This window comes from Sinocyclocheilus anshuiensis, unplaced genomic scaffold, assembly GCF_001515605.1.
Source record: "Sinocyclocheilus anshuiensis isolate Anshui unplaced genomic scaffold, SAMN03320099.WGS_v1.1 scaffold635, whole genome shotgun sequence".
NCBI classification, from domain to species: Eukaryota; Metazoa; Chordata; class Actinopteri; order Cypriniformes; family Cyprinidae; genus Sinocyclocheilus; species Sinocyclocheilus anshuiensis.
This window is the reverse complement of record NW_015551039.1, coordinates 1,046,517-1,064,706: the sequence shown is the minus strand read 5'-3', so window position 1 is coordinate 1,064,706 and position 18,190 is coordinate 1,046,517. Positions and strand designations below refer to the sequence as shown.

General features: G+C 35.4%; 2 protein-coding genes across 3 annotated transcripts; both read left to right on the top strand.

Moving 5' to 3' along the window:
• Nucleotides 1-2,152: 2,152 nt before the first annotated feature.
• LOC107661412 (myotubularin-related protein 7-like) lies at nucleotides 2,153-10,696 on the top strand. The gene is made up of 14 exons (XM_016450981.1): nucleotides 2,153-2,714; nucleotides 3,141-3,263; nucleotides 3,395-3,557; nucleotides 3,727-3,884; nucleotides 3,980-4,108; nucleotides 5,562-5,696; nucleotides 5,824-5,956; nucleotides 7,253-7,362; nucleotides 7,439-7,564; nucleotides 8,611-8,660; nucleotides 8,752-8,952; nucleotides 9,089-9,223; nucleotides 9,420-9,546; nucleotides 10,054-10,696. The coding sequence occupies exons 1-14, from the start codon at nucleotides 2,661-2,663 to the stop codon at nucleotides 10,411-10,413; spliced, it is 2,004 nt and encodes a 667-aa protein (XP_016306467.1). The 5' UTR covers nucleotides 2,153-2,660; the 3' UTR covers nucleotides 10,414-10,696.
• A 904-nt stretch (nucleotides 10,697-11,600) lies between these two features.
• LOC107661414 (CCR4-NOT transcription complex subunit 7-like) lies at nucleotides 11,601-17,216 on the top strand. 2 transcript variants are annotated; one of them, XM_016450985.1, is made up of 7 exons: nucleotides 11,601-11,689; nucleotides 12,920-13,123; nucleotides 15,047-15,240; nucleotides 15,432-15,593; nucleotides 15,827-15,971; nucleotides 16,726-16,836; nucleotides 16,957-17,216. In XM_016450985.1, exons 2-7 carry the CDS (start codon nucleotides 13,007-13,009, stop codon nucleotides 17,086-17,088), a joined length of 861 nt encoding a protein of 286 aa, XP_016306471.1. In that variant the 5' UTR covers nucleotides 11,601-11,689; nucleotides 12,920-13,006; the 3' UTR covers nucleotides 17,089-17,216. The 2 variants fall into 2 exon arrangements, with proteins under 2 accessions (XP_016306471.1, XP_016306470.1); XM_016450984.1 differs by having other exon boundaries at nucleotides 11,601-11,749.
• Nucleotides 17,217-18,190: the final 974 nt, after the last annotated feature.

Here is an 18,190-nt window from a genome sequence, read left to right as displayed (position 1 = left end):
ATGTCAACTAATGATATCATGATTCATAAAAATGGTATGAAGGCTGAAGGCTGATGGACCAATCCTTAGTTACAGAAACTGGGCCATTACTGAGGTTACAATCCTGCTTTATTAACCATTATGGCCCTGAGCAGAGCACTTAACCCCAGGTTTGCTCCTGTGGGTCTGTCCTTTCCATTACATATACAATACAATCTAGTGTACTATGGGTTGATATGGATGATAATTACTGATTAAATTGTAAGCATTGCTAAAATCTGGGATATGGGTGGTTATTAGAGGCATGTTTAGAGAAGGGGGAATGACACATATAGGTGAATGCATATATGTTTTCAGGCAAAATACATTATAATACATAGCAGGCCTTCTCAAATTCTGCAGGCTTGAACAAACTTAAAAAAAAAATGGTAGGCCAAAAGATCCACTAGTAACAATTTTTCTGAAATCTCTGCAGTAATATTTTAAGCATACGATAGGGGAAAAGAGAAATCTCCTAGATGCAATGAAACAATTTGCCTATAATCTATCAAAACGGACAAACAATATAAAAGTCCCCATAATAAAAAGTTAAAGAGTACTGAACTAAATCACAATGGTGATTGGACGTGAAATGGTCAATTGACAAAATCAAAGTCCTTGACACTTTTCCCCTCAACATTAATGCTGCATGTACAGAACAAAACTGCACAATCAACTGTCTAAAAAGGCTCACTGATTAACTCAAAGAGTCATATCACGTCACAGAAGTGTCAATATGTATTTTGTGTAGGGAGATGGGGGAGGGAGGTTTTAAGAATGAGATATAGTTATCTGTGAACTTAATGTGTGCTATTATTAACTGGGAAAAATGAACAATTTAGGGAAAAATATCAATTGGTAAAATAAATATCACTAAGATAGGGATAAAAAAAGGTCAAGAAGACAATATGTACGCCATGTTTGTCAATTTTGGGTATTTTATACAATTAACCATCATTTTACTGCCATTAAATCATTTTTAAACAAGTCATCAACTGTTCAAGGTCATAATGATGTTTGATCCTGCTAAGCGTCATGATTCAGCCATGTAATATTTACTCAGTGGTTTCAGGCCCAACAATATATAATCCACAGTGTGCATGCTGATATAACAGTCCAACAATACTTTTGTATCACTGTGCTTGTGCTGTGGGGATTTTTCAATGACTCCAGTGACTTTTTGCAAGTTACATCATTACACTAGTAAGTGGTGACCGTAGACTGTAAAAAAAAAAAGGTGGATCTTATCTTCCATCCACTGTAAAAAAAAATGAAGAGAGAGAGAGAAAGCACCACAATAATGTCACCAGACCTAGAATTGTCATTTTTGCCTTGATGACATCTAAAAATAAACCTGAAATATACATCAGGAGCTTTTTAGAAAAAAGTTTGTAAATAAACATAGGCACATAAATGTATATGAACATAGTACGTAGCACAACATGTGCATATATCCTACATAGGTATTTTTTAAATCTGATTGATAGTCAGATTCAAGCATTTACTTTTGTTTTTTGATCAGATTATTTCAGATCTACACCACCCTTACGAAAAAGAAGTTTATTCAAGTGTGCTATTATAGAAAGTGGGCCAATTTAGTCCCAAGGAGTATTGAAATAGTACACTTACAAGTATACTACTAGTACACTGATATTTGTATACTTACTACATAAAGTATACTTATAAATATACTTGAACTTTACTTAAGTATACTTACTAAAATAAACTTGAAGTATACTACTTTTTGGTAAGGGCACCCCTGATCAAAATTTGGATCAAGCTCATTTTAATGGACTGATGTGTTTACATGAAGGATTTTCAGTAAGATTAAGCCATTAATACTATTACTAATTGTTTGGTTGCATGTTAATGTAGCTACTGAATAAGTCATTTGTTAAAAACCATTATTCATTTAGTAACAAAAAAAAAAAAACAGACAAATATTGTTGGGTGTTGTAATGGATCGGTTAATAGTGGCTTTAGAGCTATTTTCATTGGTAAAAATTGACAAAGTGACTGACAAACTGTATCTAACATGTAATTTACTCAAAATTAACCTCCTGTTTATTGAACTGTCGTATAAAAACAGGTTTCCTCCTATATGCCAATAACTTCTGTAATAGTTCTAACATGATGTTTCTTCCGAAGACTTGAAAACATCTTTTGTGCAACTACATTGCTGTGACAACTTACCCTATTTTTTTTTAGTGTGTCAACCCCACATACAAGTCAAGTTGTATCTCTTTTCCTGGGCATCAACAATGGAAATGATTTTTTGTATCCAGGACTTCAAACATCACCTACATATTCACTGGAATAAAACATAATTTCATTAGATTAAGAAAACGGCATACTATATGCACTATATATGCACACGAATACCCTTATTATAGTTTTGGCGAAAAGACATTTTCTAATTTGCTTACACCACGAAACTCTTCGGCTTTAGGACCCAGCAGCGGTCAGCGAGGCACAGAGACCTTACGGTGAATCACTACAGATGACGGGAGGAGCCCTATGTATCCGTATCAACCAGGATTCAAAGCAGCTCAGCGTTTTAACAATACTTCAGCTATTATTGTGTTTAAATTAACACAATATCACTCGTTTAGAATGACACTAAGAAGTATTTCTGTACCCTGATGAGCTGCACGGAGGTGTGGTGGTCAGAGATGGAGCACATCAGAATGCCAAAGGTAAATCTCCAGCATCCATTCAATGATCCAATAATTCCCTCTTTCATGACATGTACCTCACATCTCCACGCATTGCTTCCACGTGCTCAGCATTAGTAAATTGAGGTTTTATTATGGTTTTATTTAGTGTGACTTTAATGTGATCTTGTAAATGGAGTCATTCGCTGGATTCAACTCTGAGACCAATGTGCAAGGATAAAAATACAAGGGCCTACATCTGTTATAGTTTACATTATTTATAATGTAAAGAAAATGACTGAAAAGCCATATTCAATTTTAAGTTTTGCCATTTGATCACAGATAATTAAAACATGCAGTATCATTTCAGACCAGAAGGATGATGATCACTAATATATGTTTGTGAGCTGGTATTTTAATGCATCACTAATACTAATGTTGTCTAATTAACTTGGTTATTTTTCACAGGTTGAAAATGTCCGGTTAGTGGACAGAAGTTCTTCTCGAAGAATTAAAGTAGGCACGCTCTACCTGACAGCCACACACACTATCTTTGTCGGTAAAGGATCTGAGGACAGATGTGAGCTGTGGGTAAGTGTCTGATGTGTAAACTAGCTTTGGCATTTTTGGTATGTCATTGTGCAGAATTTCTGTGTTCTAAATATGTACTACTTGTCTTTTTATAAGCACAATAACTGACACTTTATGTTTGTTTTTCACAGGTTCTGCACAGTTTGGTGTGTAACGTTGTAAAGCATAAAGCATCTCAGAGCGGATACCCTTTATTAATCCACTGCAAGAACTTTCAGGTCATGCAGTTTATCATTTCGCAAGAGAGCGACTGCCACAATGTTTACATTTCACTCTCACGTCTCTCCAGGCCAGGTGGGTCACCTAGCATGCATTTTGGCATTGTTTTAGAAATATACTGTGATAACGATATCATTGCAGACAAATCAGCATTTGTGTATTTAATACAGTTTTCAAAAGTAATTCAATTACTACACTGTTATGCTTATTTCAGTGTACCATGTTTTTGTTTTCTGACTTGCAGAAAAATATGAAGAGTTGTATTGTTTTTCCTTCAATCCCAATGTCGACAAAGCTGAACGGGAGCACTCATGGGACTTTTTAGATCTGAAGGCTGAGTACAGTCGAATGGGACTTCCAAATAAGCTATGGCATGTCACCCCAATCAACCGAGAGTACAGAGTTAGTATATCACCAACCATCACTACGTAAATACAATCAATATATTATGTAAGTGTTTGTTTTTTTAATGCACAACATTTCTTCTTGTAACACAGGTGTGTGATACTTACCCAGCTGACTTGTTTGTGCCTCAATCTGTCACCCTCCCTGTCATCATAGGGAGCTCAAAGTTTCGTAGCAGAGGTCGATTTCCCACGTTGTCATACTACTGCAAGGAAAACCATGTGAGTCTGGCTGCACATCTGGCACATTCTCTCTGCAGTCTTGGTATTCATCTGCCTTTTTTAAAGAGGCTGTGGAGAATTTTGTCCTGTCCTTCATATGTCCTTGCCTGCCAAATATTTTGTCATCGGATTGAGGATGTGAGTTCAAGGTTCAAGAACACAGTGTTCTTGAGACTTGAGTGTTCTTATATATATATATATATATATATATATAGATACCTAATTTCTGATGAACCATTAATATGATACAGCTTGATTTTGCATTAAACTCCAACTTGATTTGGTTTCTTTACAAAGAAAGTGCACTGTTCTACTCTCAACTCAAACTTGCAGTCAGTTAAACATTAAATTGTAGTTAATTTACCATGGCTAGATACTAAATGTGTCATGCAGCATGTGCGTGCATTGTGATTTACAGCAATAATGGATATTTTAAAAGCAAGGTCAAGTTCTTTCTGCACCCTCTTGGGTTCGGCACTCTTTTAAAAGACATTTCATTTCATTGAGGTCAAATATTCCCATCGGAGTCTCTGTGTTTCCTTTTGGACACACGAATTCAAACCACATGGAGAAACTTGTGTGTGACTTCCACATAAGGATCATGCTGGTGAGGCCTAAAGGGGTCAGTTATAGTTTAATATCTCCCCCATTCATGGTTCGTTAACCCCAAAATATGATTAGAACAGTGTCTAAAAAAGTAATAATGCAAGCTCAGCCTTTAGAGTTTTATGAGACCAGGGCCAAATTCTCATGAAGTGCCCATTCCACAGAGAGGACAGTGTGATCTTTTGCTCTTTAAGTTGAATTTATTAATCGAGCATGACAGGATCAGACTGGGAATTACTCTTAGGCTGAATTATTGCATTTTACTCGATTGAGCAGAGTTTATTTTAATGGAAAGTATTAAAATATAATTTAAATTTAAAAATTAATCTTTTTATTTCAATTTTTACAAATATATTAAAATATAATATTTTATTATATTGTATTCAATTAAAATGTATTTCTTATTTATTTTAATTTTTAAATGCTGGGGCCCCTTTCCCATTTGTTCAGAAAGCTGAATTTATTTATCAAGCATGAAAGGACCAGGCTGGGAATTACTTTGAGGCTGTCCAGTGCACAATTTTACTGCTTGGAAAACATTAAAAACTTTGTTTTATTTATTAATTACATTTAAATATTTATTTGTGTACATATTAATAATTAATAAATACATATATTTCTATATTTATTTTAAATGTTTTTTTTAAAGGACCACTTTCACACTAAAGAAACACTGTACCACTAAAACTATTTTGTCCAACACTTATTTGTCATGACTTCACTTTTCTAGGGTACCTAATGAACAAGGACCAATACTGGTGCCCATTAAAAAAAAAAAAAAAAAACATGACACAACAGGATACCAACATATGCTAACACCTATTCATACAATGTCTTTTTTTTTTAGGCCACAATATGTCGCAGCAGTCAGCCTCTCTCTGGCTTCAGTGCTCGCTGCCTGGAGGACGAGCAAATGCTGCAGGCCATCATGAAGTCTAATCCTGGCAGCAGATTCATGTATGTTGTAGACACCAGACCCAAGGTCAGTCCACTTTATATATATGATATAAATATATATATATAAATATATATATATCCAGTATATGATGGACCAGATAGCAAAATTACACATGAAAGACACTTTATGTAAGACTCTCCTTTATTTCCAGCTAAATGCAATGGCAAACCGAGCTGCGGGCAAAGGCTACGAAAATGAGGACAACTACTGCAACATTAAGTTCCAGTTCATCGGCATTGAAAACATCCATGTGATGAGGAACAGTCAGCAGAAACTCATAGAGGGTATTGTCTCCATCTTATTAAGTGAGAAAATTAATTTCCCCATATAAACCACTGTAGTATTATGCTCCGAAAGATCCTTCTGTTAAGGTTTCAAAAGGTTTTTTTTTTGCAGTAGTGCTATAGAGAGACTATTTTTGGTTCCCCAAAGAACATTTCAGTTAACAGATTTTAAAAGAAACCTTTTTTTCCCTTAATGTGAAGAACATTTTAATATTCTGCAGAACCTTTTTACACTATAAAGATCCTTATGGAAAAGGTTAAAGATCTCATGCAACCATGGATGCCAGAACTGTTTTTTGGAGTGTAGACCAGCTTGAACCAGTAGCAGCTCTCCTTCATTTCTTCCCAGTGCATTTAAAAAACCAAGACTTAAGACCACTTAGCATTTTATTCTCTATAACAAAGATGTTCTGCAGTGAACCATTGATTGTACCACAGGAGAGTTTCTTGGCAAAGCAGATTGTGTTGTAGGGGTGCTTTGAATCCATCTGGGTTTTATTCCTCGCCTATTTTTGTTTTGTTGACTTGACGATCGGAGACCCTTTTGCCCTGATTGAGAAAAGGAGGGCGTGAGAATGAAATCTTCCAGTGTTGAAGAAATAATAGTGGTACTGGGTGTGATAGCATTTTGACTCAGAAAACACTAGGGAGTCATCTGGTCGAATAATTCCAGCACAGACTCTGCGGCTGTTTGAGATCTAATTACAACACGCTTGATTCTTCCTAGAATGGCAGTTTCCTTAAAATACTGTACAGTTAGTTTGGTCTCTGCCACCAAGAGTGACCAGGTTTGTCAGTATATTGGCTTGAGCCCTCATCTGGAGTGTTCTCATGGGACGTCACCAGCCCTTAAATACTCTTATCACATTTGAACTGTTGGCATATATAAAGTTTCAGTGCTCTGAGGGAATGTTTATGTTTGTTTGGAGAAAAAGAATCAATGCCACTTTTAGAAATACAAATTCATTTGGTTGTCATAATAACTAATGAGCCATAAGACAGAACTGTCATCAAGCCAATTTATCAGTTATGCATATTTTAAGTAACATAAATAAAGAGGACACTCACAGAGGATGCAACATATGAGTCACTAGCTTTCTCTGCAAAGCCAAAGTAAATATTTAGCACTTTAAAGAAGACGTCTCTAAACTACGGATATCCAAAAATATTCCTCATATCAGTTCCCTATTGTAAATTCTCAATAAAGCTCCTGGTTTTCATCAGATCGTATATAAACTTAACATTAGCAGTGAATTTGTCTGGATCTTCTCAAAATGTCTGTTGTCGTTTTTGTAGTTTCGGCACTGCGTTCTCCCTCCATGGGAGAATTTCTCATGGGGCTTGAAAATTCAGACTGGTTGAGACACATCAAATCGATCATGGAGGCTGGAATCTTCATATCTAAGGTAAAAGATCCCTTTGAGAGTCCTTCAGCCCATGCATGGGTGCTCTGGTACTGATTTCATGTTCTTGCGTGCACAGGCCGTGGCAGAGGAAGGGGTCAACGTCTTGGTTCATTGTTCTGATGGCTGGGATAGGACGGCTCAGGTGTGCTCTGTGGCCAGTGTGCTTCTGGACCCTTACTACAGGACCCTCAAGGGACTGATGGTAAACGAGAGCATACTGCATTGTAGCTTGTAAACTTTACTCCAAAAGTACAAGTCACAGAGTTCACAGTGTAAGAAGATGCATAACTGACAGGCTGCCTGTGTGGGTCTTACTCATTTAATCATAAGGATTGACTCTGGCTGGATCTCTGCTGGAGAGGTTTCATTCAATAGCCGGGCGCAGTTTGGAAAATCATATCTTCTTAGAAATTTACCCTCATATGGGGTCAACATAAAAGGAAGAACATACTTTCTAGCACAGATTAGTTCTGTCTGAGAATACCATCTCATTTCCTGATACACTGGTAACAGAAGGTACAGTATGTGCAGATGCATAGAATTAATTTGTGACCCATTTACAAAGATGAAGTGTGTCATTTAATGCACAACCAGCACTAACTAGAATTGCTGAAATATTGCTTGTTTTCAAGCAGGTTTTACCAGCAGTTCCTGCCTTTTATTGATCAACAAAGCAACATGATCAGGATGCTCAAACAAATAGATCAATGTTGTGAAAGCGCCAGTGTTTACACTTTTTTTAGGAAGTGAGCTTACAAATGACTTACTCATAGTTGGTTTCTGCTTATGGAACTGGGATAAGAGGAAGAATCTTTACATCGGAATTGACATTTTGCCTTTAAACAGTTCACAGGTACACTAGCTTTCAAAAGTTTGGGGTTGGTAAGATTTCTTAATGTTTTTTTAAAGAAGGCCTGCACCAAGGCTGCATCAAAATACCTCTTTTTCAGCATCATTATTCCAGTCTTTATTGTCACATGATCCTTCAGAAATCATTCTAATATGCTGATTTGGTGCTCAATAAACATTTCTTTTTATTATCAATGTTGATTATTTTTCTTTGGTGAATAGAAAGTTTAAAAGAACAGTATTTATTTGAAATAGAATTTTTAAAATATAATGTCTTTACTGTCACTTTTGATCAATTTAATTCATCCTTGCCGAGTCAAAGTATTGATTTCTTTTTTTTAAAAGAGCTTACTGATCTTACTTTGGAGTGGTATTTTATTCTGTTTATTTTATGTGTAGGTGCTGATTGAGAAAGACTGGGTTTCTTTTGGACACAAGTTTTCACACAGGTTGGCCTCCATTGAATAATTTACAGAGGTTTTCTGATGTATTAGCTCAAAAGTGCTCATTCTAAATGTAAATGACTTTATGGCATTTCAGATGTGGTCATCTTGATGGAGAAGCAAAGGAAGTGTCACCTGTCATAGACCAGTTCCTGGACTGTTTATGGCAGCTTATGGAACAGTTTCCCTGTTATTTTGAGTACAATGAGAAGTTTCTAATCAACATCCACAACCACATCTACTCCTGTCACTATGGCAACTTCATTTGTAACAGCCAGAAGGAGAGGAAAGATCTGTGGTAATTGTCCTGTGTATTTGATGGCATGATGTCAAAACTTAATTTGCCAAAATATATGATAAGGGGTATGTCAGTATTCTCTGCATGTATTGAACACGTTTTATTGCATGTGTTTTTTTGTTTTGTTTTTCTGTAGCATCAAAGAGAAAACTCATTCCATATGGCCTCATTTATGGGAGAACAAGCTGGATTTCATGAACCCTCTGTTCAAACCTGATCAGAGCCAGAATCAGGGACTTCTAAGGCCCAGAACTGCCCCCTACTGTTTTAAGTATGTCATAACATGTTAAATTGTTTTTTCTTCTCCACAATGAAATATACACTAATAATACATATTTTTATTCTCTTTATCATGCAGTTTTTCTCTTTAGTCCTAAGTATTCATTTGTTTTTAAAAGTCAGAGTAACTGATCTATGGTATTTATGTTTGTTTAACTGCAAAAATTGTTTGTCTTTTCTGTGTTTAGATACTGGAGAAGGTTGTATAATCGTTTTGATCGTGAGTTGCACCCACGTCAGTCTGAGCTAGATTGTCTGATGACTGTAAAAGAGGAAACGCAACAACTTGAGGAAGATCTGGCTCTCTGTGAGCAGGTAGAACACCAGATATTTGCCTAAAAAATCATTTGATTTGAATCTCTTTTAAATCACAATGAAATTGTGAAGACCACCTTGTTTACTTAAAAGAATAGTTCACCCAAAAATGAAAATTTGCTGAAAATGTACTCACCTTCAGGCCATCCAAGATGAGTTTGTTTTTTCATCGTAGCAGATTTGGAAAAATTTAGCACTTGCTTACCAGTGGATCCTCTGCAGTGAATGGGTGCCGTCAGAATGAGAGCCCTGATAAAAACATCACAATAATCCACAAGTAATAATCCATTGGTGAGCAAATTATGTAATGTTCAATTTCGATGAAGAAACAAACTCATCTACATCTCGGATGGCCTGAGATTGAGTAACATTTCAGTAACTTAATCATTTTTTGATGAATTTTATTATGCATGTTCCTTTAAATATGCGTGTTCTACAAATGCAGAATTATCATCCACACAAAGTCTGCCTTTTTAACTTCAGTGATCAAGTATTTTACCTTTGCAGAAACTGGCTGTTCTGGATAAGGAGCGTGCAAAAACCCTTTACATGCAAAAGGGTGTGTTGGAGAGCAAGCAGGCCCTGTGGTCGTTACCTTTAGATACAAGCCTGGCCAATACTCCTCAGGATTACATCGGTGGCTTTATAGGTGGTGCTCCCAATGTTTTCACCCTACAACAAGGAGAGAGAGAAAGCGCAGAGCTTTGCCTGTTTGGAGACAAACCAAAAAGCTCTGATGCTGACAATAGTGACCAGGAGTCAGGAGTGGCAGATTTCAGCTCCCATTCTTCTGGTGAAGAGTCCTTGCCAAGTGAGGACAGCGTGAAGGATCCTGATTCGGATGAGACTGGCCCCAACAGAGCGTGAACAAATGCAACATTTTGCAAGAAGAAAAAGCTATTACTGTACCTGATCAACTGTATGTGATCTACTTGATCTGCTGTATGTGATCAAGATATGAGTGTGGTATTTCAAATTATGCAAAGATATTGGACAATGTGGACATGTGTCTGGCATTACAGAAGCATGTCTTTCTGTCTGAACGTGTAATACAGGTGTACTATATAAAGAGTGATATTTTAATCTAGTATATATTTATAATTTCTCATTAGCATGAATTCTTTCAAACATTAAATACTTGTGTGCAATAAATTATCTGATCTTAATTTTTTGAATAACATGAATATCTGAAAATTCTGTTCATTGTGAAATGAATGTGATATTTACATTAGAAATTACTTATTTAAAGCTATTTATTTCTTAGTGGATTCGGATGGTCCTTGGATAGTTTACATAGTGTAAAACATTTGTCTGGCACAATGATCTTTGTTGTTTGTTAAAAAACTAATTCCAAGAAACGCAAAGAACCAAAAGAAACCAGACCAAATAAGCATTGAGTGAAGCAAAAAATATATTAATACTAATGTATACATTTAGGAAATTAATGTTTTCTTAAATTATTTTGAAGGATTAATGGAGACAGTTCTCAGATTTAGGTCAGTTTAGATCCATATTGCAGATTTCCTCACCTATTACCATGTCTTAACCTCTCACTTTGTCACGAGATGTGTAATGTTGATACAGTATATATAAAAAATAAAGGCATTTCTGGAAATTGAGTGATCTAGTTTTATCAATATTATTTATTTTATTTTTTTTGTTGTTGGGACAATATAATCACAGCTCACATTATTGCGTTTATCCCAAAATCATTTTTTTTAATTTTAACAAAAAACACAACCTTTATAAGCAAAGAGACAAACAAAACATTCAAACGGGGTTGCAACACATGAAATTCTGAAATTATCTAAACTGTATTATCTTATAACACCATAGAAGAGTCTTACCACAGAAGAGAGTTCTTTAAAGAATTCAAATATATATATACAGTATCTCACAGAAGTGAGTGCACCCCTCACATTTTTATATATATATATATATATATATATATATATATATGTGTGCACACAATATCTAAAATCCCACAAAGAGTTCAAAGGTCACGCGTCGTCGTGTCGTGACGTCACGCTGCGCTGGAGCGCTGTGATGTAGTTCAGAGGTGGCAGCTGGTTGTTGATATCGGTGTTAGCCCGATAAAACTATATAAAAGTAAAGAGCAAGGTCCCAGTCCTTTCTAAACAAGGTGATTTTGTATTACAGAAGCAGTATACGCTTTAAGTGTAACTGCCTTGTTTGAGGAAAGGTAAGTCCTGACAGAAAAAATGAACTTTGATCATAATAGGACAAACTTTTGTGGCTAGGCTACTAGCTAACACGATAGCCACATACATAAATAAACATTCACCCCGACACCAAACAGCATCATTCACATCTTACAAGAGGGATTATTTACAAAAAAAAAAAGAAAACTACAAAAGCTGACTGTAGACATGATTTCAGGACGTTTGCGGGTTTTTTCTTTAGTTGTTTAGCAGATGTGCTAGCTAGTGCTGATAACCTGTCAACTAACAATAAATGATTTGGACATTTATTAGCTTAATGACATAAAACGACATATAATAGGTTAGAAAGGCACTTTAACAGGCATGTATGTTTAAAAGCATTTTTTTGGCACACGACCAATCTTCTTACTTGTTTTGCTGGCATATTGAAGTGATTGCTGCTCCTGTTAGCCTGCGACCATTTAGTCTCATCTAGCACTTATAATGTTTAGTCACAGTTCTACAGTTGTTGTTTTTTTGTGTGTGTGTCTGAATGATTGTCCTTTCAATGCTTTCATGAAGCAAGAATAGTAGATGAGTAGTCATGTTTACTAAGGCTGAAGCATATGAAAATCTCCCTGTGTTTATAGTCCTCATGATGCTGTCTGGAATGATAAGGATGAGCTAATCTAATATCTAGTTTGAAGTCAGTAAAGACACGACTAATGATTTACCAAAGTCAGTCAGCCAGGCCATGACAGAAGAATTATCCATAAACCATAGATACATGTAGTGTTTTTGTGTGTGTGGATCTGAAGCTGCTGTAGTAAGTGAATTTCCCCGGTGTGGGATTTATAAAGTCCATCAAATCTAATCTAATCAAAATATATTTGAAAATATATGCAGACCTGTTATTGACCATTGCAGAAAATACAATTTTGTTCAAAAATAAACAATTTGGTCATACTTTAACGGGACAGCTTCTTATGTTGATGTTATATATATATATATATATATAGACATTTAATATTTTTTCTTCCATTTACTCTGCAATTTGAAGTTGTTGTTGTTTTTTTTTGCGCATTTGTAAATGGTCTTTTGTATTTTGTTACCTTTTTGTTTATGGTTTAATGACAATAAAGTGATTTGTTTTAAATCAGCACCTTCCTGATTGTCTGATTGTGATGTTTTGTTTTTGTTGTTTTTTTCAGGTAAAAAGAGGGAACAAGCAACTATTATTTCATGAGAATATTCCCTGGGGAGTGTTTTTTTGGTTTTGATGCCGTGAACCTGGAACTATGCCCGCAGCCACTGTGGATCATAGTCAAAGAATATGTGAGGTTTGGGCCAGCAACCTGGATGAGGAGATGAAGAGGATCCGACAGGTGACCCGAAAATTCAACTACATTGCAATGGTGAGTTTGAACTCTTAATGCTTTATTCAAATCAATCCAGTTTCATTTTTCAAATGTGATCTAGAACTGACTATCATTTTGTAAGTTGTAATCCATATGTTCAGACAGTGCAGTTAATATCCGGTAGGTCTATGTCACTTGCCATAGTAATGATTTAAGTGTCAGCCTGTTGGCAAGGGACATAAAAGAACTGCTGTCATTGTGGAAAGAGAGGACAGGAAAAATGGGAGAATTTCAATCATGAGACACATCAGACAACAACAAAAAAGTCAGTCAAAGGCATTACAGCAAATCATATTGAGTCAAAAATTACTTGTTCGTTGTGTAGATTTAATACACAATAACGTGAGCAAAATTAGTGAATTTTGACAGCTGTAGACGCTACTACTCTTTGTGAATGACATTAGTCACATTGCATCCTGAATGATAAAAAATAAACCAATTTGAAATCCAGTCTGACTGTTCCAGATTTGTTACTGTAAAAAAAATTAAATCTACATTTTTGATAATTGAAATAAAATATAGATAGATGTAAAAATGTCTCTGGCAACAAACTAGTAGTGCTGTCAAAATGAGCGTGTTAACGCAGGCGATTAATTTTTTTCAGTTTCAGTCACAGGGGCGGAGCTAGGGTTGGCCACCCCACTCACAACTGCTGTTTCTGTTTCTTTTTTCTTGACAAGAATTGCGTTTATTTAGATGCAGAGACTACCACATCAAACGGGAGACTTTTCAGAAGCGCTCTACAACTTCACCTCAGCGCTAGTCAAACGAACTCAAAATAAAAGGTACAGGTGACGAGAGAGCTTCAGTAGAACAACAGTGAACCATGGTCAGACGAGTTGCTGTCAGGCCATGTGTAAATAAAAACAAATTTTCCTGTCCTGTCCGCCGTTATACTGTCATGAAGTTATCAAAAAGGCGATTAAAGCTGCCTTAAAACTGTGCTTGCATGTAAGTATTTGTAATATATGAATCACATTTAATAACATGTCTCAGAAATGCAGTGGTTTTCAAAACTGTCCTGGAGCAGCCCTCATCTAACACACCCGATTCAACTCGTCAGCTCATTGGTAAAGACCTGAAGTGGGTCAGAAAAGGTAAAGAGTTGTGAGAAAATATGATGCGTGTCAGATCCGCATCATGTTCAGCAGCAGCGGCTCTTAAAGTAAAAGCACCCAAAAAAAACTAATAACCAAGCTGCTGTGATGTCTTTTAATCAAAGACAAAAGAGGAAATCAATAACTTTTGTAGTTTTAACTGATTCATCTATATTTAATTTAGAATTTAGTGTTTGATAACTTTATCAATTTCTGTATATTTAATTTTCTACTTGCTGAAGGGCACAGGTAGCTAAATATGACATTTATTGTAATGGGTTTATGTGAAGAGTGTTTTAGTTCACTTAAATTAGAAGTCTAATAAATGTTAAAATTGATATGTCTCAATTATCTTGTAATGTTGAATGGCAAAAGTCAATAGTTAAATATTAGGGGAAAAAACTAATTCCTAGAGACATCAGTAGTACTGGTATCAGTGATACTCGCCTTCAGTAAAGATAAAAAAGATGTCATTAAACAAATATTAGTGTCTTTCTTCTTTGTTTCTATGTTAATTTGAAGATTGAATGTGAAATTATTGCAATATAAAAGTATATTTAAAAACTTGAATGTTAGGTGGGATTAATCACGATTAATTTCAGAAAAATATTTAACTAATTAATTTTTTTAATTGATTGACATCACTAATTTTAAACAAATGACAGGAGCGCATAACAAAATTGCTCTTTATTTAAAGAGATTTTTAGTCTGAGGCCAAAAATCAGATATTTTCTGCCTGTCTAAACAAATCCCTTTTTTTGATACTGTGCTATAAATATACAAATAACCATAACAACCATAATGCATTTCGCTGCATTTGTAGGACACAGAGTTTCCAGGTGTAGTTGCAAGACCAATCGGTGAATTTAGAAGCAATGCTGATTACCAGTACCAGCTGCTGCGGTGTAATGTTGACTTGTTAAAGATCATCCAGCTTGGCCTTACATTTATGAACGAACAGGGTGAATACCCTCCAGGGACGTCAACATGGCAGTTCAACTTCAAATTTAACCTCACGTAAGCATTGCACTTTGTAATTTAAGAGGTATGACGCATATTTTAAACAACAACGCATCAATCCATGATCACACTTTAATGTACATAAGTCCATGTTGAAGATGAATTTTCTTGTCTTCAGGTGTATCCATAGCCATCATGTGATTCTTTATGAAAGCTGGACATTACACCAGTGGTACTGTCTTTTGCAGGGAAGACATGTATGCACAGGATTCCATTGAGTTGCTCACTTCGTCAGGTATCCAGTTTAAGAAGCATGAGGAGGAGGGGATTGAGACTCTGTACTTTGCTGAGCTGCTTATGACCTCAGGTGTGGTGCTTTGTGAGGGGGTCAAGTGGCTCTCATTCCATAGGTAATCTTGCAGTAATATTCACATAGTGAAATGAATACAGTGTTTCAGAGGTGATTCAAACCACAACTCCATTAAAAATGGAAGATTCTTCACAGCTTGAGAAAATGTACAGTACTGTTTAAAAATGTGTTTCTCTTTTGTGGTTTATTATAGTACACGTCTAAAACTGTGGTTCAATTAATTATACTATTTTCAAGCTAATTTTTGTCTTTTTTTTTTTTTTTCCCAAACAGTGGCTATGACTTTGGGTACTTGATAAAAAATTTGTCGAACTCGAAATTGCCAGAGGAAGAGGTTGACTTCTTTGAGATTCTTCGTTTATTTTTTCCCATCATTTATGATGTGAAATACCTCATGAAGAGCTGTAAGAACTTAAAGGTATTTTAGCACTTGGAAATGTGCATGAAGATATTGTCATTAGAGATACAGGCTTTACAAAGTGAGTCATTGTTTTTTTTTGTTTTTTTGGTGAGTCCATTGAACAACAGAAAAAGACTCAAAAAAGACAACATGATCTACAATAATCCCTTCATTTTTTACATTTATATAGCAAAAATATTCAGAATTTATCAGTGTGATTTTAGTATTATATATGCTTTTACACTATAAATATTTTTGTATTTTTAGTTTTAGTAATTTTGTGCTTGTCAGTTTTATTCATTTTTATATTTCTATTTAGCTTTAGTTTAGTCTGAGGAACAAAAAACAATGAATCACATGAAAAATTATTATTTTGAATTAGTTGTTATTTTTTATTTTCATTTTTCATTTTAATCAATTTTTATTCGCATTTGTCATTTGTATTAGTTTAAAATATTTCTATTTAGCTTTATTTTGACCTCAGTTCTAGTTTAAGTAGTACTTCAACAAACTTCTTTCATTTAATCGCCAAGGCAACATTTGTTTTCATGTTTTTTTTTTTGTAAGTTTTTTTTTTTACATTTTATTTGACTTAAGCTTTATGTCAGTTACTGAAAACTATTTTAATAGTTTTAGTTAAAAGATAACAACACTGGCTGATACGTATCCTTACAAACCCACATATTTGAATTATATCAGGGGTCACTTTAATTTGTAGCAGTCTGTGTGAATAGAAGGAATCTGTGCCTGATTTCTGTCATGTGATGTGCAGGGTGGTCTGCAGGAGGTGGCAGAGCAGCTTGAGCTGGAGAGAATTGGACCTCAGCATCAGGCAGGCTCTGACTCACTCCTCACAGGAATGGCTTTTTTCAAGATGAGAGAGGTGTGCCTTCAGCTGGAAAAAAAACATCAAAGTGCTATGCATATTAAAAATCACAAAAAATCTTTTAAAGTGGCACCGAATGCAGCATTGGTACTGACTGTAACATCGTTGTCGTTGCAGATGTTTTTTGAGGATCACATTGATGATGCAAAGTATTGTGGTCACTTGTATGGACTGGGTTCAGGCTCATCCTATGTCCAGAACGGCACCGGAAACGCTTACGAGGAGGAGGCAAACAAGCAGCAGTCATGACACAACAAGAATCCCTCACCATAAACAACCTCATATACAGGGCTCAAAACATGGGTTTTTAGTTGTTGTTTTGTTTTTCATGAAGGATTTGATAGGATTTTGCACTTTAAAGCTCCCATCCGACAGAACTTCTTCCCTTTGTTGCCTTCTCTGGGTTAAATCTTTTCACACAATGTTCATCTTTTATGGTTAAAGAAGGGGAACCATTTGGTGTTTTAGTTTTCCCCCCACAGCTCAGCCTTAATATTAAGCTACTTTTTATGTTCTTTTTTATCGTTAATTTATTGCATTCATTTCTTCTCGTGTACGGTTGTATAGTTCGACTAATTTGGCGAAACCGAGTACACCAGTCACCTATGTGAACTGTCATTCCCTGATCACAGTACTGATTTCTCACACTTTGCAATAGCTGTAGACAGATGGAGGATCTCACAGACACAGGTCAATACAGGCACTTAATTGTAAAGCAAAGCCTCGCACTGATTTTACCCTTTATGTTGGGTTAGCACAGATTTTACCACACAAGTAAATTAAGAGTGATGATGTAACTGCCACTATTTAAGTGAACTGAGGTCACCTCGTACTTCTGGATCAAAATTGTCTTTCCATTTTCATTTTTAAAAGAGATTGAAAGGTTTTGTAGTATTTTAGTATCAAAGAAGATCAAAGCCTTTTATTAATTTAAGAAATAATGCCTCTTAAAAGAAATCTTAGCCAACTCAAGTGCTCAGTATCAGTGGAATTAGTTTTACTTGTAGTGTGCTGGTTTTTGAATGGTGCACAATTTGTGCTGTTTGGGTTTTTCCTTTTTTTTGTATTGTATTGCTTTACAATTCTGTGTCGCCTAGATCTGCTGCATGTACTGAAACATTTTTGAATAAATGCTGTTAACTACTCTGAGCTTTTATAGATATGTGAATTGCATGAATGCAGCTTGTCCTTTTTTTTCTTCTTTTTTATTTATTTATTTTTTGAATGTCTGATTTGGTGAATGATTTTGGTAGCTCTTAACCTCCCTCCTGTTTGTCCATCATCTTGATGTGTACAGTATTCACACTGGTATTATGCAATATAAAGAGACTGTTTTTAGAGCATTTGGAAA